Source organism: Scomber japonicus, chromosome 2 (genome assembly GCF_027409825.1).
Source record: "Scomber japonicus isolate fScoJap1 chromosome 2, fScoJap1.pri, whole genome shotgun sequence".
NCBI lineage: Eukaryota > Metazoa > Chordata > Actinopteri > Scombriformes > Scombridae > Scomber > Scomber japonicus.
The window spans coordinates 31,442,165-31,465,035 of record NC_070579.1 but is presented as its reverse complement, the minus strand read 5'-3'; the positions used below and the strand labels follow the sequence as shown (position 1 = coordinate 31,465,035).

The following is a 22,871-nucleotide window of genomic DNA, read 5'->3' as shown; positions in this document are numbered from 1 at the left end:
ACGTATTATTGGAATATGAGATGGTTGAATACAAAGGGCACTTCAATTTTGTTTGAAAGGAGTCCGATCATGGTGGTAGAAAAAAAGTAGTACATCAGAAGTGGTTAAAATATTTGTCTTATATCTCTGCATGTATTCAAGACCAGAGCATTGCTTTTGTGTCTGTGCTGCGACTATTCTTCAAAACTAATTTGATCTGTAGCTTACAATTAATTTTTATCATTGACAGGCTTATAATTGGATATTAATGTGGTGTATATGTACAGTAGTGTCAATGAACAGCATGGTGTGTGACCAGCTTTTCATCAGTAAAACATGTACTGTAGACATATCCTGTATATTACAAATGAGAATTATAATGACTTTTGTTTGTATTCATTTGTATCCCACAGTCAACTGAAATAAACTGTTGCATTTTTCACTCTTGAATGATGATGTGAATGTGTTTGCCTCGTTTAACTGTGAACAAGATAAACAAAATACAGACAATGGATCAGTAAAGATAAGTGCACATGAGTATATCTAATAAGAAAAGACAATCCAATACTGTTACAGTAAGAAATAAAAAGCTATATCTCTGTGCTTAGAAGTAGAAGAGGCATGGGGTCACATAGGACTTCACACTTCATCATCACAAATTCACACACATTTTATTTATGATCATGCAGCGCTGCTCTGCCAGCAATTAAGCAGAAGTATAATCTTGTTGCGGTCTGTATGACTTTACAAACCTGTTGCACAGCTGACCAGTTGTAGCAAACACATTTTAATAGTGCAGCATATCTGTTGCAATTTGCAGATAGAAAATAAATAGAATTTAATTCAAATAGTGACACATGAAGAAAGTAACAAAATCTAAAAAGAACAAATTGGCATGTTTAGAAACATTGCATTATGATATATTAAATTACAAATATTGTAACTGTACTGCATGCTATATCAGTGTATAAACTTTGTGTGACAGAAAGGCACAAAAACTAGTAATTAGAATAATTAAGGGGCGAGACCTACACCTCAGCTAGAGTTCTAATCGCCGCCACTGTGCTGTTTGTATTTGTTTTATCTATCTACCCTCCCATCCCTCAAACCCCCATGTGTTTGAAAAGATCTCACTTTAGGGACCACGTCACAAAAGATAGTGTGGCAGTCAGCATTGCACAAGCTATGCATGTACTGTACACTGTACACTGTACTGTATAGCAGAGTAAACTCATCCTGTTTCCTTTCTGAGGTCATTTATATTGAGCTCAGTTAACCTTACTCTCAAGGCCATAACAGCCCTACTGTTAACCTACTCATAATAATTTTGCATTTGAAATCATTTGCTACTTTTCTTCCAAATTTAAATCATTGACACACAGTAAAATGATGTTTGCACACCTCAAATCTTTCTGTATAGTTTATTTATTTATAGGAGGGAATATTAATTTTCATATTACAGTACCTAGTAATTAGTAGGAGAAGCAAACTAACTACTGCATGTCAGTAACTGACATGATGATATGCCAATATGAACAGTGCACCATCATTGTTTTAGTCATATCATTTAGTCAATATCATTTACACACATAAAAGTGTCCCCTCCCTGAGCTACCCCCTCCCTGAGCTACTACCTTACCGTGGTGGAGGGGTTTGCGTGTCCCAATGACCCCAGGAGCTCAGTTGTCGGGGGCTTTATGCCCCTGGTAGGGTCTCCCATGGCAAACAGGTCCCGGGGGAGGGGCCAGACAAAAGGTAGCTCAGAAGACCTCAATGACGAGCAACACAGTTGGTCTTTCGTGTCCCTTGCCCGGACGCGGGTCACCGGGGCCCCCCCCCTGGAGCCAGGCCTGGGGGTGGGGCTCGGAGGCGAGCGCTTGGTGGCCGGGCCTTCACCCATGGGGCCCGGCCGGGCACAGCCCGAAAAAGGGACATGGGACCCCTCTCCCACAGACCCACCACCAGTGAGAGGGGCCAAAGGGGTCGGGTGCGTAGTGAGCTGGGCAGCAGCCGAAGGCGGGGACCTTGGCGGTCTGATCCTCGGCTGCAGAAGCTAGCTCTAGGGACGTGGAACGTCACTTCTCTGGTGGGGAAGGAGCCTGAGCTGGTGCGTGAGGTTGAGAAGTTCCGGCTAGATATAGTCGGCCTCACCTCGACGCACAGCAAGGGCTCTGGAACCAGTCTCCTCGAGAGGGGTTGGACTCTCGTCCACTCTGGAGTTGCCACTGGTGTCAGGCGCCGGGCGGGGGTGGCAATACTTATTGCCCCCCGGCTTGGTGCCTGTATGTTGGAGTTTACCCCGGTAGACGAGAGGGTGGCCTCCCTCCGCCTTCGGGTGGGGGGACGGATCCTGACTGTTGTTTGTGCCTATGGTCCGAACAGCAGCTCAGAGTATCCAGCCTTTTTGGACTCCTTGGAGGGGGTGCTGGAAAACACTCCCCCTGGGGATTCCCTCGTTCTGCTGGGGGACTTCAAAGCCCATGTTGGTAGCGACAGTGAGACCTGGAAGGGTGTGATTGGGAGGAACGGCCCCCCCGATCTGAACCCGAGCGGTGTTCTGTTATTGGACTTCTGTGCTCGTTACGGATTGTCCATAACGAACACCATGTTCAAGCATAAGGGTGTCCATATGTGCACTTGGCACCAGGACACCCTAGGCCGCAGTTCAATGATTGACTTTGTAGTCGTGTCGTCGGACTTGCGGCCGCATGTCTTGGACACTCGGGTGAAGAGAGAAGCGGGGCTGTCAACTGATCACCACCTGGTGGTGAATTGGCTCCGATGGTGGGGGAGGATGCCGGTCAGACCTGGCAGGCCCAAACGCATTGTGAGGGTCTGCTGGGAACGTCTGGCAGAGTCTCCTGTCAGAGAGAGTTTCAACTCACACCTCCGGGAGAGCTTCAACCATGTACCGGGGGAGGCGGGGGACATTGAGTCCGAGTGGGCCATGTTCCGTGCCTCCATTGTTAAGGCGGCTGACCGGAGCTGTGGCCGCAAGGTGGTCGGTGCCTGTCGGGGCGGCAATCCCCGAACCCGCTGGTGGACACCGGCGGTGAGGGATGCCGTCAAGCTGAAGAAGTAGTCCTATAGGGCCTTTTTGGCCTGTAGGACTCCGGAGGCAGCAGACAGGTACTGGCAGACCAAGCGGAGCGCAGCTAGGGCGGTCGCTGAGGCAAAAACCCGGACATGGGAGGAGTTCGGTGAGGCCATGGAAAAAGACTTCCGAACGGCTTCGAAGAGATTCTGGACCACCATCCGGCGTCTCAGGAGGGGGAAGCAGTGCGCCGTAAACACTGTGTACGGTGGGGACGGTGCGCTGCAGACCTCGACTCGGGACGTTGTGGATCGGTGGAAGGAATACTTCGAAGACCTCCTCAATCCCACCAACACGCCTTCCGGTAAGGAAGCAGGGCCGGGGGACTCAGGTGTGGGCTCTCCTATCTCTGGGGCTGAGGTTGCCGAGGTGGTTAAAAAGCTCCTCGGTGGCAAGGCCCCGGGGGTGGATGAGATCCGGCCCAAGTTCCTCAAGGCCCTGGATGTTGTGGGGCTGTCATGGTTGACACGACTCTGCAGCATCGCGTGGACATCGGGGGCAGTGCCTCTGGATTGGCAGACTGGGGTGGTGGTCCCCCTTTTTAAGAAAGGGGACCGGAGGGTGTGTTCCAATTACAGGGGAATCACACTCCTCAGCCTCCCTGGTAAGGTCTATTCGGGGGTGCTGGAGAGGAGGGTCCGTCGGATAGTTGAATCTCGGATTCAGGAGGAGCAGTGTGGTTTTCGTCCGGGCCGTGGAACAGTGGACCAGCTCTACACCCTCTGCAGGATCTTTGAGGGTGCATGGGAGTTTGCCCAACCAGTCCACATGTGTTTTGTGGACTTGGAGAAGGCATTCGACCGTGTCCCTCGGGGGATCCTGTGGGGGGTTCTCCGGGAGTATGGGGTATCGGACTCCCTGATAAGGGCCGTCCGTTCCCTGTATGACCGGTGTCAGAGCTTGGTCCGCATTTCCGGCAATAAGTCGGACTTGTTTCCAGTGAGGGTTGGACTCCGCCAGGGCTGCCCTTTGTCACCGATCCTGTTCATAATTTTTATGGACAGGATTTCTAGGTGCAGCCAGGGTGTAGAGGGGGTCCGGTTTGGTGACCTCAGGATTGGGTCACTGCTTTTTGCAGATGATGTGGTCCTGTTGGCTTCATCAGACCGTGACCTCCAACTCTCACTGGATCGGTTCGCAGCCGAGTGTGAAGCGGCCGGGATGAGAATCAGCACCTCCAAATCCGAGGCTCAACCGGAAAAGGGTGGAGTGCACTCTTCGGGTCGGGGATGAGATTCTGCCTCAAGTGGAGGAGTTCAAGTACCTCGGGGTCTTGTTCACGAGTGAGGGAAGGATGGAACGGGAGATCGACAGGCGGATCGGTGCGGCGTCTGCAGTAATGCGGACTCTGCACAGATCCGTCGTGGTAAAGAGAGAGCTGAGCCGAAAGGCGAAGCTCTCGATCTACCAGTCGATCTTCGTTCCTACCCTCACCTATGGTCATGAGCTTTGGGTAGTGACCGAAAGAACAAGATCGCGGGTACAAGCGGCCGAAATGAGCTTCCTCCGTAGGGTGGCTGGGCTCTCCCTTAGAGATAGGGTGAGAAGCTCAGTTATCCGGAGGGAGCTTGGAGTAGACCCGCTGCTCCTCCACGTCGAGAGGAGCCAGATGAGGTGGTTCGGGCATCTAATCAGGATGCCTCCCGGACGCCTCCCTGGTGAGGTGTTCAGGGCACGTCCCACCGGTAGGAGACCCCGGGGAAGACCCAGGACACGCTGGAAAGACTATGTCTCTCGGCTGGCCTGGGAACGCCTCGGGGTCCCCCTGGAAGAGCTGGACGAAGTGGCTGGGGAGAGGGAAGTCTGGGCTTCCCTGCTTAGGCTGCTGCCCCCGCGACCCGACCCCGGATAAGCGGCAAGAAGATGGATGGATACACACATAAAAGTGTCTCCACTGATATTTAAGTTGTTGTTGTCATTCTACTATACTATTAGTAGAAGTATTACTATAACAAATACAGGGGAAATTAAGCAAGGTTTATTTTAGCACTGGGGTAGAAAAACTAATGAACACTAAAACATCTAAGTGTATTAGTGCATCAAATGTATGTTTTTTTTATTCTTTTTGGAAAATCCTTCCACATAAATTTATGTTTGAATGCATCCACATTTCATCCTCTGAGGAATTACTGAGGTATCTCAGTTTTTCAAGAAAAGATTGTACATAATTTTTATTCAAGATAGAGTGGGACTACCATCTTTCAAACAGACCTGTTTTCCGGGTGTTCTTGGGTTTTGGAACCAGGTTTTACTTTAATACAACAATACATAGGACAACACAATGTCAGTATTGATATATGTAGCTGATCTGAACAATGACAAAGCTTGATGACCTGTCTAATGGTAACCTACACACCCACCCACAGTGTTGTCTTGTTGAAGTTACTGTCTGTCCATCAAACAATGAAAAGAAATTTGGCAGCCTTTGAAATTAAATTAAGTTAAATATTTTGAGGCTGGGATGCTTTGTTGTTTATCATCTGCTAAATGTCTTTACAATTATGGAGGCCACTGGTTTTAGCATGAAGAACAAGGCATACAAAAATACTTTATTATTTCTTTTGACTTTTTGTCCCTTTCTCTTTACCCTCACTACTGTATTTAAATTGTTTTTCTCTTCCTTTATTTTGGGTTTCAGTTCCTCTGACTCTCATTTCATGACTACGCCTGGTTGACATGTACTATTCATTTTAGATGCAACACCATGACAATGTGCTCATTAGAGGAAACTTGCTCATTTAAGTCATATTTAGTCCCGTTTCTCTCATCTCTGAACAGTATTTGTAAAGTATCATGAATCTTTTGAGTAAAATGGAGCTCATTTGAAATTATACATTTTCTTTACTGATTTACATGATGTATACAAATTCTTTCCACTCCTAAACAGCCTACAGCTGGGGAAGCCCCTCCCAGTTGCAGTTATAGCTGCAGGGTAGTACCGACGAGAATGTATCTAAGGATAATAAGGTACAAAAAATACAATAGTATCTCATTTAATAGGTATGCTCTGACTAGGTCTCGCTTGCAAAAGAGGTTTTAATCTCAATGTGACTTCCTGGTTAAATAAAGGTTATACACTGTCCTCAAATATTTGGACAGTCTTTATAAGATATATCTATGTATGAACAATTATAAGTACGAATTGCAATGTTACACATAAACCACAAATTCAGAGAATACTTTTTAACATACAAAATCACACAGATGCCTTTGTTGTCTTTGTCATTGCTTTATTGGCAGAGAAGAAGCATAATAAGTAGGCTATCAAACTGTGTTCACACAAACACATTTAGAGAATTTAACTAATATATACCATGTGCCATTATTATTGCACACAAAAGTCAAACATGAGAAACATGCAAAAGAGTAACAGTGCCAAAGATGCAGATTATGAGTAATATAGCAATCATGAAATCATGAAATCAAATCTTAATATCATTCATCACTTCATGTCACATTAACAGCTGGCCTAAACTTGAGCGATTTAGCATGCCGCTTTCCTGTCTCTCCCAGAAGGACCCCATTTCTGGTGTAGAAGACCTTGGACAGAGAAGCATTCATTGGGGAGGATATGTACTCTTGACATTGGTTACCGCCAAGACTTGGTGCGCACTGTACATTGTATGAAAAGTAGAAGGTACCATGATTTAACATGCACATATCTTTCACCTCCCCAGTACGCAGTTTAAATGAGCACCCGCCAAGCGGATCACTATTCCAGTAACTGTCCTCATCATAAATATTGAATGTAAGCTTGTTTTTTATGTTGATGGAAATGGGTCCAAACTCAAATTTCTCTGACCACTTAGGATTATCATTGTTTGATATAATGGCAGTGCGCTTTGTCTGGTCACCATATTTAACCTCCACTGAGCCATCGGTCTGAGTCCACTTATCACCATACAATCCCTTTGCATAAAGCCTGAAAACTGTTAATGTTGCAAGACCTTTCGCAGCAGGACAGCAGTTTGACTTCACATTCTGATTATTGTTACAAACACAAGCACAAGGATCCCTTTTGTTAGATCTGTGCCCAATTTGACATGTCTCTGAGCATTTTTTTGACAGTGCGTTTTTCTTGATGTACTTCTCCACCTCTTGCTTCAGTCCGGCTCTGGCTGGATGACCACTTGGCAGTATGGTGTGCAGAGCCTTTATGTTGTACTGGACAATATCAGGTATTTCTTTCAGTGAGTTAAGCCAGTCATTATAGACAGAGGGGTCGGATTGCCCTTGAAAGAGGACATCAGCTCCATTAATGTTTCCACCAATGACCTCTGTGGTACGCTCATTAAATGAGCTGCTGAAACTTTGTTTAGAGTCTAACTTATTTTTCTCTTTCTGACAGAATTTTTCCGTGCTCTTCATTGTGGTAGATTCTGCAAAACTAGCTGAGGCCTCAGCTGTCAAACAGTCGTTGACCTCTGTCTCTGACAGTTCATTCATGGTTGCCTTGCAGGTCCTAACAGCAGTGACTGCCTTTATTTCCCCTCCCAGAGACACTTGTGTGATGTAATGTGTACCGTATGTATCAATGAGATTGCGATATGGCCCTGTTTTACTTGAATATGAAGGAAGGGAGTTGACAGCTGATTCGAACTCATGACTCAGGGGAGGTTTTGTAGCCAGTCTGTAGCTGTAAAACACAGAGATCAAATAAGTACGTTACAGTCAATAATAATGTCATATCATTCAAATGTTAATATTCATGTTGCTTTGTTTTAAGTAAAGTCGCTGTCTTTGTCAACTATAACTGTCCAAAATATAAAATAAAGCATTGCCCCATTAACTGAAAAAATAAACTTAGGGTAAATGTCAAGAAGACAGAAATATCTGTTCACATACTCACCGGTAGAAGTTACAGTAGACATAATGGCGCAAAAAGCTATAGCGGTCTTCTTTTGACTTATCCATGACAAATTTTGATTCTCTGGAGTGGGTACCTCCTAATGAGCTCCCATATGTGGTAGAAGGGTCTACGGGCATTTTAAGGTCAATTTTCCAATCATTGGTCACAGCTGAGGTAGAATCACTCACAAAACTTTCAGCGGAGTCATAAGATATACCGGAGACCTTTAAACTGCACTTTGGGAGGCTTCTCCAGTCCACTACAGCAACGGGGACCTTCTGGTTCTCTTTGTTCTTGTAGCTGTTAGGGTATAGCCTGCAAGTGTCATTGCCAAGTTTCCATGTTTCAGTGTCGATGACATAGGCACCTTTCCGTTGCATCGTGACAATGTCGAAGCCTTCCCCACCCAGATTGTAACCAGGGACAAAGTGAGCCTGCTGACACTGTTGTGGTGTACCAATGAAGCTTACACTGGACGACAGACACAGAGGACTCCATGCCCACCACAGGAGCAAGAGCTGCCACATCACTGTCATCTGTATGAAGGGGTTAAACAATAAGAGAGGATACAATTGAAATTCAATTTCAATTTGAATGTACAATTTCAAATAAAATAATAATAATAATAATAATTATAATAATAATAACTAATAACAATAGTATGATGGCATTAAACTAATGATGATGGTATTGGAAGCAGGAACAAGGAAAAAGAAGGGGCCTTACCTTACTGTGGCTGTTGACCTCAAGCTCTGTCCACGAGCTTTTAATATCTGACTTATATAAGATTTTTTATCCTATGGAGGTGGAGTCTTTATTGCCTGTTATTCTCACACATTTTATATTTAACCGACTATATTCAACCAATTGTTTTACAGCTGCAGTAACAATGTGTGACTTTTTTTTACTTCCTTCACACTTGATGAAGATGAGACGTGTAGATGGGAAATGCCACTTAACGGCCATGATTATGACCTAGAGCAGTGGTATCATCCAAATGTTGATGTGCCTATGTCATCTGTTTCCCATTTTCAACCACAAGTCCAGACTGTTCCCCTAACCTAAACCTATGGTTATTGAAGCCATGATGATGAAGTCGCCTATAGGGAAATAGTAACTTTAATTCACACAATGTTTCTCTGACCTTCACAAATTGTCCATTTTTACCCAACCCATGTTCAGTGGCAGATTCTGATAGGGGCGATATATATCATGTCAGGGTATGCACCAAAAGAAGAAATGAAAGAACGTTGACCTCAGATCTCTTCACTCAAAGTCCGAGGCAGAAGGAGCTGGGGAATCTAGCCCACCTAATTTTGTACAGTAGTCTGCTGATGTAAAAAGTAAAATCAATCACACTAAAAATAAATAAACACAAACCCAAATAAGTGTGTTGTTTTATTTGTATATTTGTGTGATATAGGAATTATACAATTTACTTTTATTTCTGTGTTTTTTATTATTAATATGTTATAAATCATGATTTTTTTTAAGGATCAAAATCTATGCAGCAGAACAAGAGATATTTTATTCCATGCATTGTTCTTCCTTTTCAAAACTTGAAGCCTACAATACCCACAATGCAACTGCACTGCCAGCAGTTAAGTTACAGGTTAGGGTACATGATGCAAGTAGCAGCTAATGCACCTTTGAGCCCTCAGTCTCGAGCAGAGATAAGGACGAGCCAAAGAGGTCTGGCAACCTCACTTTGAACTTACGTCCTAACACCTGCAGCTTTTTTTTATCTTCAAACTTGTAGTTTTCAGCCCCAACTGACACTGATTCAAGTGACATCATCTGAGGCAATTTATCAGATTTCTTGCAGGTCCCTTTTAAGCCACGAGGCAATATAATACATAACATAATCAAAATAATAATAATGATAACTTGATTTGTATAGCACCTTAAATACAAGAAAGCAGCTCAAAGTGCTTGACAACAATTACATTCACATGAAATGGACACTTGAATCACTGTGACATGATTTTGACAGCAACATTTAAAAAAAAGAAGAAAAAAAAAGAAAAGACTAACCAGCTGTTGGAAACCTCCAGATCACTGTTCTCCTTAATTAAACTCAGGTGATCTTCATCTAACTTATTTGGTGACCTCTACAGATAGCTGTGCCAGTGTCTATGTCCATGTGTTATTACAATAGCATTGTTTTATATTTTTGCTAAATATGGACAAAAATCTTCTCTGTCATCAACACTGGAATAAGTTTTGAATTGGGGGAGGGGCGTTCAACTTTGGATGATGTACTGTAATAGTCATAATCGGACCAATGTTTTTTCAGCCATGACTCTAATGTAGCCTATCTCACCTCTTAAACTGCTATATAGTTTAGTTATTAATGTTACACAACAGCGTTTGCACTGCAATTGTTTTAAAGAATAAAACACAAGTTAATTTCACTGAAAAGAAAGTTGGAAAAGAGGTTGATGAGTTGCTAACCTGACATGTCATTTATAATAAGGAAGAATATTGAGTTATAGCCAACCAGTCTGATGTGTGTAGAGATGTGTGTGGTTAAAATGGAGCAGCCTGGTGTGATCATCAGTTGATTTAATGAAGATAAGCACAATGAACAACTGCAGATTTAACAACATATGAGTTCTGTTTGTGAACTGAAGGAGAAACTTTTCATACAGTGTAAACAGTTGTGTATATAACCAACACTGTAAGAATTATCTACATTCATCAATAGATCAATAGAGATGAATAGATCAATAGAGATTCTTTAATAACAAAAGTACAGATGCTTTTATTGTTGGTGTCATTCTGAGACCCAAATCGCTTTCTGCTGCATATTTTCAGCGCTGCCCACCACAAAACCACACAGACTCCTCCTCATCTGTTATCCTGAGGAGGAAGAAGGTCACCAGATCCTATTCATTTATTTGTTGAACTTTTGGTTTCGTTTGTGATTGAAAGGGCTTATCTTTTAATAAAACCTTTGGTTGTCTTTAAAAATGGTTTTGTGTAGGCATAGAGTGCAGGTAAACTCAGCATGGTTTAAATTGCTCAATGTATGAAAACTTGATCAATGAAATCACAAGATAATGTGTTAAATATTGTTCACAAACTGTTTTAAACATATGATAGCCTCTCATACAGTCCAGAGCAGCAGTGACCAAGGTGCTGTGTAATAATAGTGAAATAGTAAATAATAATAATAATAATAACAATTATAATAAATAATACTGACATACTGTGAAATGTAAGTGCATTGGTGCATTAAAAGTATGCAAAGTTACAATTTTTTAAAAGTAGTTTTTCAATTTTCATAAAAAAAATTTGTTTGAATGCATCATCATCTCCTTCTCTGAGAGACTCCTGAAATATTTCAAGAAAAGGTTGTACAACTTACTTTTTATTCAAGATAGAATGGATTAGGGTTAGGGTTAACATATATGTTTGCTAGTGTTCTTGGGTTTTTGGAGTAGGTTCCATTTTAGTTCAGTAATGTTCTGCATCCAGGTTTTACTATAATTCAAGATATCAGTGTACTCAATCTAGCATGAGAAAATACATAGGGCAACACAACGTCAGTATGCTTGATATATGTTGCTATTCCTAACAATGACACCCACACAGTATTGTCTTGCTAAAGATCAGCAGTAAAGAAGTTACTGTCGGTTCATCAAGTAATTGAAAGAGAATTGGCAACCTTTGCATACACTGCAATATTACACATAAACCACAAATTCAGAGAATACTTTTTAACATATAAAATCGGACAGACACCTCTGTTGTCTTTGTCATTGCTTTATTGGCAGAGAAGAGCATAAAAAGTAGATTATCACATTTTTTTTCTCACAAACACATTTAGAGAAATAGACTAATACATACCATGTGCCATTATTATTGCCCACAAAAGTAAAATATGAGAAACACGAGAAAGAGTAACAGTGGCAAAGATGCAGATTATGAGTAATATAGTAATCATGAATGAGATTTAACATGCTGCTTTCCTGTCTCTCCCAGAAGGACCCCATTTCTGGTGTAGAAGATCTTGGACAGAGAATCACTCATTGGGGTGGGTGTGTACTCTTGACATTGGTCACCACTAAGACTTGGTGCACACTCTACAACGTACGAAAAGAAGAAGGTACCATGTTTTAACATGCAGCTGTCTATCACCTTCCCCCTACGCAGATCAAATGAGCACCTGCCAAGCCGATCACTGTTCCAGTAAGTATCCTCATCATAAATACTGAATATAAGCTTGTTTTTCATGTTAATGACAATAGGTCCAAATGAAAATTTCTCTGACCATTTAGGATTATCATTGTTTGATATAATGGCAGTGCGCTTTATCTGGTCACCATATTTAACCTCCACTGAGCCATCTGTCTGAGTCCACCTATCACCATACAATCCTTGTGCATAAAGCTTGGAAACTGTTAATGTTGCAAGACCTTTCCCAGCAGGACAGCAGTTTGACATGACATTCTGATTATTGTTACAAACACACGCACACGGATCCCTTTTGTTAGATCTGTGCCCAATTTGACATGACTCTGAGCATTTTTTCAACACCGCATTTTTCTTGATGTACTTCTCCACCTCTTGCTTCAGTCCGGCACTGGCTGGATGACCACTTGGCAGTATGGTGTGCAGGGCCTTTATGTTGTACTGGACAATATCAGGTGTTTCTTTCAGTGAGTTAAGCCAGGCATTATAGACAGAGGGGTCTGACTGCCCTTGAAAGAGGACATCAGCTCCATTAATGTTTCCACCAATGACCTCTGTGGTACGCTCATTAAATGAGCTGCTGAAACTTTGTTTAGAGTCTAACTTATTTTTCTTTTTCTGACAGTGTTCATACATGGCCTTAATGCTGGCAGTTTGTGCAAAACTAGCCGAAGCCTCAACTGACAAACAATCCTTGACCTCTGTCTCTGACAGTCCATTCATGGTTGCCTTGCAGGTCCTGACAGAAGTGACTGACTTTATTTCCCCTCCCAGAGACACTTGTGTGATGTAATGTGTACCGTATGTATCAATAAGATTGCGATAAATGAGCTCTGTGTTATGTGAATATGAAGGAAGGGAGTTGACAGCTGATTTAAACTCATGACTCAGGGGAGGTTTTGTAGCCAGTCTGTAGCTGTAAAACACAGAAATCAAACAAGTATGTAACAGTCAATAATAATGTTATATCATTTAAATGTTTTGTTCTAAGTAAAGTTGCTGTCTTTATCAACTATAACTGTCCAAAATAAAAAATAAACTATTGTAGCAGCACAGTTAACAGAAAAAATAAATTCAGAGTCAATGTCAAGAAGATAGAAATATACAGTATCTCACAGAAGTGAGTACACCCCTCACATTTTTGCAAATATTTCATTATATCTTTTCATGGGGCAACACTATAGAAATGAAACTTTGATACAATGTAACAGTAAATCCATAAGCTATACAAGCTGTACATGCATATCAAAGTTTCATTTCTATAGTGTTGTCCCATGAAAAGATATAATAAAATATTTGCAAAAAAGTGAGGGGTGTACTCACTTTTGTGAGATACTGTATGTTCACATACTCACCGGTAGAAGTTACAGTGGACAGAATGGCGCATGAAGATATAGTGGTCTTCTTTTGACTTTTGCATGGCAAAGGTTGATTCTTTGGAGTGGGAACCTCCAAAGCCAACCCCAATTGTGACAGAAGGGTCTACTGGGATTTCAAGGCCAATTTTCCAGTCATTGGACACAGCTGAGGTGGAATCATTCACAAGAGTTTCAACAGAGTCATAAGCTGTACTGGAGACCTTTAAACTGCACTTTGGGAGGCTTCTCCAGTCCACTACAGCAATGGGGACCTTCTGGTTCTCTTTGTTCTTGTAGCTGTTAGGGTATAGCCTGCAAGTGTCATTACCAAGTTTCCATGTTTCAGTGTCGATGACATAGGCACCTTTCCGTTCCATTGTGACGATGTCGAAGCCTTCCCCACCCAGATTGTAACCAGGGACGAATTGAGCTTTCTGACACTGTTGTGCTGTACCAATGAAGCTTACACTGGATGACAGACACAGAGGACTCCATGCCCACCACAGGAGCAAGAGCTGCCACATCACTGTCATCTGTATGAAGGGGTTAAACAATGAGGGGGGTAATACAATTGAAATTCAATTTCAATTTGAATGTACAATTTCAAATAGAAATATGATGGCATTAAACTAATGATGATGGTATTGGAAGCAGAGAAAGAAGAAGGGGTCTTACCTTACTGTGACTGTTGACAGCAAGCTCTGTCCACAAGCTTTAAAATATCTGACTTATATACAGCTTTGATCTTATGGAGGTGGAGTCTTCATTGCCTTTTAGTCTCACACATTTTATGTTTAACCACCTATATGTATATCAATTGTTTTATAGCTGCGGCAACAATGTGTGACTTTTTTGCTTTCCTCACACCTGATTTAGATAAGAGATATGACGATGACAAATGCCATTTAATTATGACTGAGAGCAGTGACACAGTTCAGACATCATACATATATATATATATATATATATATAAAATTCATTGATGAGTTTGTTGAACTGCTGTCAGTTATCTGCACTGATTACAACTTTTTAATCATAACAGGGGATTTTGACATTGATGTAGACAATAACATGGACAGTAATGCCAAACAACTCTCTGCTCTAATTGACACTTTTGGCCTCTTGCAACATGTGAAAGGGCCCACACACACTCGAGGCCACACTCTGGATCTGGTTATCTCTAAAGGTGTTGATATTTCTTCTGTTGATGTTAAGGACTTGGCTCTTTCTGATCATTTCTTTGTGTTCTTTGACTTACAGATCATTCCAAATGTTCAGTTAACCTCTGTGTCTGTTAGGAGAAGGTACATAAATGAGAATACCAGTGCAAAGTTTATGGAGGCTATAGCTATGTCACCAATAATAATAATAATAATAATGATAATAATAACAATAATAATAATAATAATAACTTTATTTTGTATAGCGCCTTTCTTAAAACCCAAGGTCGCTTCACAATAACAAGAAACACAGACAAACATACACATTTAGCCTGCAAAAGCCTGCAGGAACAAGTGCCTTTTCAACAGAGATTTAAAATTGTCCAGAGTTGGTGCTAGGCGAATGTCTTGAGGGAGCAAGTTCCAAAGTGTAGGAGCTACCACACTGAAAGCCCTGCTCCCAAAGGTTTGCCTTCTGGTGCGGGGAATGGACAGGAGGCCCAAATCAGCGGAGCGCAGGTCCCGTGAAGGGTGGTAGACATGGAGAAGGTCTGTTAGGTACTGGGGTGCAACGGCATGAAGAGATTTATAGGTGAGAAGAAGAAGTTTAAAAGTGATGCGGAACTTAATTGGCAGCCAGTGCAGCTGTTTGAGTGTGGGGGTGATGTGCTGCCAGGGTTTTGTTCGAGTGAGAACCCTGGCAGCTGAGTTTTGGACGTGTTGGAGCCTGTCCAGTGTTTTATTGGGGACCCCATACAGGATGGCATTGCAATAGTCCAGACGTGAGGTGATGAATGCATGTATGAGAGTCTCGGCAACTGAGTCAGTGAGTGAAGGACGGAGTCTTGAAATGTTCCTTAGGTGGAAGAAGGCGGATTTGGTGACAGATTTAATGTGTGTGTCATATGAGAGTTTGGAGTCCAAAATAACACCAAGATTGCGCACCTCCGAGGACAGCGAGATGCAGGAGCCATCAACTTGAAGGACAAGATCATCAACTTTGTGGAGCAGATTCTTGGGAGCGACAACCATGAGTTCTGTCTTCTGACTGTTGAGTTTGAGCAGGTTGGTGGTCATCCAGACTTTTATGTCATGCAGGCAGTTGATAAGGGATTGTGGAGGGAGCTGGGCAGAAGGTGATGTGCTGAGATAGAGTTGGGTATCGTCAGCGTAGCAATGGAAATTCAAACCATGGTGGCGGATGATCTGGCCGAGCGGGAGCATGTAGATAGTAAAGAGGAGGGGACCAAGTACGGAACCTTGTGGCACACCGTGGTTAACAGGGGCAGGGTGGGAGCTGGATCCATTAAAGGTGACAAACTGTTTTCTGTTGGATAGATAGGAAGTGAACCAGGATAGAGCAGTACCAGTGAGTCCAAGGTGAGTAGAAAGGCGGTTGAGCAGGATTGAGTGGGAGACCGTATCGAAAGAGGCCGTCAGGTCCAGCAGAACCAGGATGCTGATGCAGCCAGAATCAGCAGCAATCAGAAGGTCATTTGTGATCTTGACAAAGGTGGTCTCGGTGCTGTGGTGGACCCTGTAAGCTGGGCAGCAACCGCTTTTTCAAGGATCTTGCTGAGAAAAGGCAGGTTGGAGATTGGCCAGTTGCTGAGGTCCGCGGGGTCCAAACCCACCTTCTTAAGGATGGGAGTAACGGAGGCAGTTTTAAGACTGATGGGCACAGAACCAGATAGAACAGATGCATTGACAATGTCCACAATGGACGGGCAGACAGAAGATAGGCAGGCCTTGACCAAAGCAGTCGGCATGGGGTCAAGGGAGCAGGTGGAGGCTTTGGCCTTGGTGACTAGCTCAGTTATCTGACTAGCGTCAACTGGGGTGAAAGAAGAGAAGGAGGGACACGTAGCAGGGGAAGCGCCATCCTGAGGTAGACACCCTTGAGAGTTGGAGGGTGGAACCAGAAGCTGCTGGTGGATGCAGTCAACCTTGGCCTGAAAAAAGTCATGGAACTTGGAGCAGAGGTCAGAGCCAGCAGAAGGGTGGGGGGCAGTACAGGGGGAGAGTAGTCTGTTGATAGTAGAGAACAGTGCTCTGGGATGATTTTGTTGTGACCCAATCAGAGTGGAATAGTACTGGGTCCTGGCCTGGGAGAGAGCTTCCTTGTATTCCGTAATATGATCTTTGAAAGCAAGCTGGTGGACAGTGAGGCCAGTTCTTTTATAAAGCCTCTCCAGCCTCCTACCAGTGGCTTTCATGGAGCGAAGCTCAGTGGTAAACCAGGGGGCGGGACAAGTGAATGAAACAGTCCGGATTTTAAGGGGGGCCAGAACGTCCAGGCTGAGAGATAATGCTGCATTGTAGCTGGCAACCATGTCATCGGGAGCAGATATGGAGGAGTCAGTAGTCCAGTAGTTGGCAATCAGGCTAGACAAAGCTTCTGTGCTCACAGTCTTAATGTTCCTGAACATGATGGTCCGTCTAGGGCGCTGCCTAGGCAGGGAGGCAGGAACATTGAAGACAATGGCATGGTGGTCGGAAACTGCTAGGTCCAGGCACTGTAGGTTGGTGAGGGGAAAGCCAGTGGAACACACCAGGTCTAGCGTGTGGCTTTACTGTGGGTGGGGCCCTGCACATGCTGCACAAAGTTGAAGCAATCCAGCAGTGACAGAAACTCCAAAGCAAATTTGCAGCCACTAGTGTCAACATGGATGTTAAAGTGACCAAGCAGAAGAGAGAAGTGTGGATGGAGATGTTGCACAGACAGGCGTGAGGAGCTCAGACAGTTCGGACAGAAAAACAGCAGGAGCCTTGGGAGGGCGGTATACAAGTACACACTGGAGCTGAGAACTCCCAGCCAAAGTGAAAATGACACCCTCAAAGGTGGTGGTAGCAGGTACAGTGACCTCCTTAATCAGGATGTCTGCAGGATGGATGACAGCCAGCCCCCCACCTCCCCCCTCAGAGCGGGGCTTCTGTAAATAAACATAGCCCGGTGGAGTGGCTTGATTTAAAGCAAAAAAGTCCTGCTTTTTCTGCCAAGTCTCTGTCAAGCATATGATGTCAATCTTATGTTCCAAAATGATTTCATGAATAATTAGGGGTTTATTGTTAAGGGAGCGCACGTTCAGCATCATAAATGTCAGGGCATTGTCCAAAGCTGAAGCAGAATGGATTGGAGTGATACTGTCAACACAGTTTCTAGTAGGCACATGTTGTTTGTTGTGATGAAGCCACATAGACCGGGAGACAGACACAATGGAGGAAATGGATGAACCGGAGTAGATAAACTTACGTCGGGAGCCCCGGTGAATATACCGGGAGCGACGCAGGAGTCCAAGGGCCTTAATAGTGGAGACGGAGTCCGGTGCAAAGTTTGAATCAAGACTGCGAAGCTCCGGGGAGGTGTATTGGATCCTTCCCATAGTCCACGCAGGGCAGCAGCTACAGGTGGCTAACGCTATCGCTGGATGGAAAACAGCCCAAGTAGTCCAAACTTCCCGGGACGAACAATCCCAGACGTCCGGATAACCCAGGTGCCGTGGCAGACGCAACCGAACCACCGGAGGTCCAGTAGCCAGCACTAGGGCAAAGATAGCTACAGCCGCAGCTAACTGGATGACAGCAGCCCATGGAGGAGCAAATCGAAAAAGCATAACAGCCACAGCAAATCAAGAATCAGGTCGGTACAGAAACTGTACAGAAACTGTGCCATCCACACGCAGTAGCAAACTGTCCAAAGCAGTTGAAAAGGCACAAAACACACACTAAAATTCAGATTGAGAAGCGGCAACACACACGCCAGCGTCCTCTCAACCGGAAGTAGATTCCCTCAACTCACCAACTATGAGTGCAGTCAGTTGATGAACTCCTGGATAAATTTAACTGGAAAATCTCAAATGTTATGGATGCTGTTGCACCTATTAAAACTAAGATGACCTTGATCAGAAAGAAAACACAATGGAGGAACACTATGATGATAAAGGCTTTAAAAACAGAATGCAGGAAAGCAGAGCGTAAGTGGAGAAAAACTAAACTTCAAATTCACCATGACCTCTACAGACAAAGTCTTTGTAATTTTAACTGTGAATTACTCAAGGCTATACAGCAACACTTTTCTTAAATTATTAATAAGAACATCAACAACTCTCACACTCTGTTTGCTATGGTTGATTGGCTTACAAACCCCCCTAAACAAATCTCCTTTCCACAGAACAATGCAATGAATTTGCTTGCCTTTTCAGTGAAAAAATCCAGTCCATAAGGTAAAATATCAACACAAAACAATAAAATGATGCAATCTCTAAGACCTCCCAGGAATAACTCAACTGTGATGAATTTAATACAGTTGACCAAAAAACCATAGAGGAAACAGTTCAACATCTAAAACCATCAACATGCTGTCTTAACACAATGCCATCAGACTTTTTTAAAACTATTGTGAACTCTGTCCAAACAGATTTGCGACAAGTAATAAATAGCTCACTTCAATCAGGCACGTTTCCTAAGCCCCTAAAAGTAGCTGCCATTAAACCACTCTTAAAAATAGAACGTTGGATGCTTCCATGTTAACTAACTACAGACCTATCTCAAATCTTCCTTTTATAGCCAAGATCGTTGAAAAGTGGTTTATAATCAACTCAGCAATTTCTTGAAATCCAGTGGACAAATTTCAATCAGGCATCCGACCTCACCACAGCACAAAAACAGCTCTTATTAGAGTGTTAAATGACATAAGGTTGAACACAGATTAAGGCAAGGTGTCAGTTCTGGTCCTGTTGGATATCAGTGCTGCATTTGACACTGTGGATCACGGTATACTGTTGAACAGGTTGGAAACTTGGGCAGGACTCAGCGGAACAGTCCTAGACTGGTTCAGGTCCTACTTGGAAGAGCTTGGAAGAGTTATTTTGTGACCATTGGAAGTTATGAATCCGATCAAGTGGCTATGACATGTGGAGTTCCTCAGGGGTCAGTTCTTGGACCTTCTGTTCAGTCTATAAATGCTGGCTTTGGGTCAAATTCTGCAGAACTGTAATGTAGACTATCACAGTTATGCAGATGACATGCAGATATACCTAGCACTGTCCCCAGATGACTACAGTCCAATACAGTCATTGTGTCACTGTTTAGACCAAGTAACAAATTGTATGAACCAAAATTTCCTTCGGTTAAATCAGGACAAAACTGAGATATTGTCTTGAGCACATTGTCTTGTCAGATTGCTGTCAGCATTCCAGTGTCTATTTCTCAGTATTTATTCCTAGTGTTACTGGCCAGTTTTGCTTTTCGGATTCTGAGTTTTTGCCTAGTGATTTTGTACCTCTGCCCTGTGAATTGGATTGTCGGTTTTTGAATTTTGGTGTGATTTAAACAGCTTGAGAACCCTTGTGTCCCTGTCTCTGCATTCTGAGTCCACCTGGTCTGTGCCTGATCATTTTGGGGTTTAGTTCTCCTGACTCACATTTCATGACTCTGCCTGGTTGTCATATGCATTTCCTTTTAGATGCAACACCATGGAATCCTAACAATGTGCTGGTTAGAAGAAACTTGCTCATTTAAATACAATTAGAATTAGCTCCTTCCTTTTCATCTCTGAACAGTATTTGTAAATTATTCTAAATCTTGAATCTACAATGTAGCTTATTTGAAAAAATACATATTCTCTGAGCAGCAGTCAATTGCTGTAATAGTGTGAGACAGTAATTAAAATACTAATTTATATAAAGATATGTATACAAATTATCTCTACCCCTAAACAGCCTACAGCAAGGGTAGCCCCTCCCAGTTGCAGTTGTAGCTGCAGAGTAGTACCGAGGAAAATGTATCAAGGGATAATAAGGTACAAAAAATACTTATACAATAGTATCTCATTTAATAGGTACGCTCTGAGCACACTGTCTTCAAATGTTTGGACAAATTATATATGCTATATTTATACATTTACAATTATAAGCAAGAATTGCAATATTATATGTAAACCACAAAATCAGAGAATACTTTTTAACATACAAAATCACACAGACGTTTCTGTTGTCTTTGTCATTGCTTTATTGGCAGAGAAGAAGCATAATAAGTAGGCTATCAAACTGTGTTCACACAAACACATTTAGAGAATTTAACTAATATATACCATGTGCCATTATTATTGCACACAAAAGTCAAACATGAGAAACATGCAAAAGAGTAACAGTGCCAAAGATGCAGATTATGAGTAATATAGCAATCATGAAATCATGAAATCAAATCTTAATATCATTCATCACTTCATGTCACATTAACAGCTGGCCTAAACTTGAGAGATTTAGCATGCTGCTTTCCTGTCTCTCCCAGAAGGACCCCATTTCTGGTGTAGAAGATCTTGGACAGAGAATCACTCATTGGGGAGGGTATGTACTCTTGACATTGGTCACCACCAAGACTTGATGCGCACTCTGCTATGTACGAAAAGAACAAGGTACCATGATTTAACATGCAGCTGTCACTCACCTGCCCCCTACGCAGATCAAATGAGCACCCGCCAAGTGGATCACTGTCCCAGTAAGTATCTTCATCATAAACACTGAATGTAAGCTTGTTTTTCATGTTAATGACAATAGGTCCAAACTCAAATTTCTCTGACCACCTAGGATTATCATTGTCTAATATAATGGCAGTGCGCTTTATCTGGTCACCATATTTAACCTCCACTGAACCATCTGTCTGAGTCCACACATCACCATACAATTCTTCTGCATAAAGCCTGAAAACTGTTAACGTTGCAAGACCTTTCCCAGCAGGACAGCAGTTTGACTTCACATTCTGATTATTGTTACAAACACAAGCACAAGGATCCCTTTTGCTAGATCTGTGCCCAATTTGACATGACTCTGAGCATTTTTTCAACACCGCATTTTTCTTGATGTACTTCTCCACCTCTTGCTTCAGTCCGGCACTGGCTGGATGAACACTTGGCAGTATGGTGTGCAGAGCCTTTATGTTGTACTGGACAATATCAGGTGTTTCTTTCAGTGAGTTAAGCCAGGCATTATAGACAGAGGGGTCTGACTGCCCTTGAAAGAGGATACCAGCTATGTTAATGTTTCCACCAATGACCTCTGTGGTACGCTCATTAAATGAGCTGCTGAACCTTTCATCAGAGCCTAACTCATTTTTCTTTTGCTGACAGTGTTCATACATGGCCTTAATGCTGGCAGTTTGTGCAAAACTAGCCGAAGCCTCAACTGACAAACAATCCTTGACCTCTGTTGCTGACAGTCCATTCATGGTTGCCTTGCAGGTCCTGACAGAAGTGACTGCCTTTATTTCCCCTCCCAGAGTCACTTGTGTGATGTAATGTGTGCCATATGTATCAATGAGATTACGATAAATGAACTCTGTGTTATGTGAATATGAAGGAAGGGAGCTGACAGCTGATTTAAACTCATGACTCAGGGGAGGTATTGTAGCCAGTCTGTAGCTGTAAAACACAGAAATCAAACAAGTATGTAACAGTCAATAATAATGTTATATCATTTAAATGTTACTGTTCATGTTGTTTTGTTTTAGTTAATGTCAAGAAGACAGAAATATCTGTTCACATACTCACCGGTAGACGTTACAGTGGACAGAATGGCGCATGAAGTTATAGCGGTCTTCTTTTGACTTTTGCATGGCAAAGGTTGATTCTTTGGAGTGGGAACCTCCAAAGCCAACCCCAATCGTGACAGAAGGGTCTACTGGGATTTCAAGGCCAATTTTCCAATCATTGGACACAGCTGAGGTGGAATCATTCACAAGAGTTTCAACAGAGTCATAAGATGTACTGGAGACCTTTAAACTGCATTGTGGGAGGCTTCTCCAGTCCACTACAGCAACGGGGACCTTCTGGTTCTCATTGTTCTTGTAGCTGTTAGGGTATAGCCTGCAAGTGTCGTTGCCAAGTTTCCATGTTTCAGTGTCGATGACATAGGCACCTTTCCGTTGCATCGTGACGATGTCGAAGCCTTCGCCACCCAGATTGTAACCAGGGACAAAGTGAGCTTTCTGACACTGTTGTGGTGTACCAATGAAGCTTACACTGGATGACAGACACAGAGGACTCCATGCCCACCACAGGAGCAAGAGCTGCCACATCACCGTCATCTGTATGAAGGGGTTAAACAATGAGAGAGGATACAATTGAAATTCAATTTCAATTTGAATGTACAATTTCAAATAGAAATATGATGGCATTAAACTAATGATGATGGTATTGGACGCAGAGAAAGAAGAAGGGGTCTTACCTTACTGTGACT

At 42.9% G+C, this 22,871-nt stretch overlaps 3 protein-coding genes across 3 annotated transcripts; all 3 read right to left on the bottom strand.

The window, feature by feature from the left end:
* Positions 1–6,315: 6,315 nt before the first annotated feature.
* LOC128381272 (perforin-1-like) lies at positions 6,316–8,458 on the bottom strand. Its single transcript, XM_053341238.1, has 2 exons — positions 7,923–8,458; positions 6,316–7,709 (listed from the first exon to the last, which is right to left on the bottom strand). Exons 1-2 carry the CDS (start codon positions 8,456–8,458, stop codon positions 6,521–6,523), a joined length of 1,725 nt encoding a protein of 574 aa, XP_053197213.1. The 3' UTR covers positions 6,316–6,520.
* A 3,249-nt stretch (positions 8,459–11,707) lies between these two features.
* Positions 11,708–14,010, bottom strand: LOC128381279 (perforin-1-like). The gene is made up of 2 exons (XM_053341251.1): positions 13,475–14,010; positions 11,708–13,035 (listed from the first exon to the last, which is right to left on the bottom strand). Exons 1-2 carry the CDS (start codon positions 14,008–14,010, stop codon positions 11,868–11,870), a joined length of 1,704 nt encoding a protein of 567 aa, XP_053197226.1. The 3' UTR covers positions 11,708–11,867.
* A 6,657-nt stretch (positions 14,011–20,667) lies between these two features.
* On the bottom strand, positions 20,668–22,871 carry LOC128381264 (perforin-1-like). Its single transcript, XM_053341226.1, has 3 exons — positions 22,860–22,871; positions 22,184–22,719; positions 20,668–22,054 (listed from the first exon to the last, which is right to left on the bottom strand). Exons 2-3 carry the CDS (start codon positions 22,717–22,719, stop codon positions 20,863–20,865), a joined length of 1,728 nt encoding a protein of 575 aa, XP_053197201.1. The 5' UTR covers positions 22,860–22,871; the 3' UTR covers positions 20,668–20,862.

What these genes read in the sequence shown, in the direction of transcription:
- LOC128381264 (XM_053341226.1), bottom strand. Translation starts at nt 22,719, where the DNA reads ATGACGGTGATGTGGCAGCTCTTGCTCCTGTGGTGGGCATGGAGTCCT. An exon ending in GTCCACTGTAACGTCTACCG is followed by an intron (nt 22,055 to 22,183) that starts GTGAGTATGTGA and finishes TGTGTTTTACAG; the next exon opens with CTACAGACTGGCTACAATAC.
- LOC128381279 (XM_053341251.1), bottom strand. Translation starts at nt 14,010, where the DNA reads ATGACAGTGATGTGGCAGCTCTTGCTCCTGTGGTGGGCATGGAGTCCT. An exon ending in GTCCACTGTAACTTCTACCG is followed by an intron (nt 13,036 to 13,474) that starts GTGAGTATGTGA and finishes TGTGTTTTACAG; the next exon opens with CTACAGACTGGCTACAAAAC.
- LOC128381272 (XM_053341238.1), bottom strand. Translation starts at nt 8,458, where the DNA reads ATGACAGTGATGTGGCAGCTCTTGCTCCTGTGGTGGGCATGGAGTCCT. An exon ending in GTCTACTGTAACTTCTACCG is followed by an intron (nt 7,710 to 7,922) that starts GTGAGTATGTGA and finishes TGTGTTTTACAG; the next exon opens with CTACAGACTGGCTACAAAAC.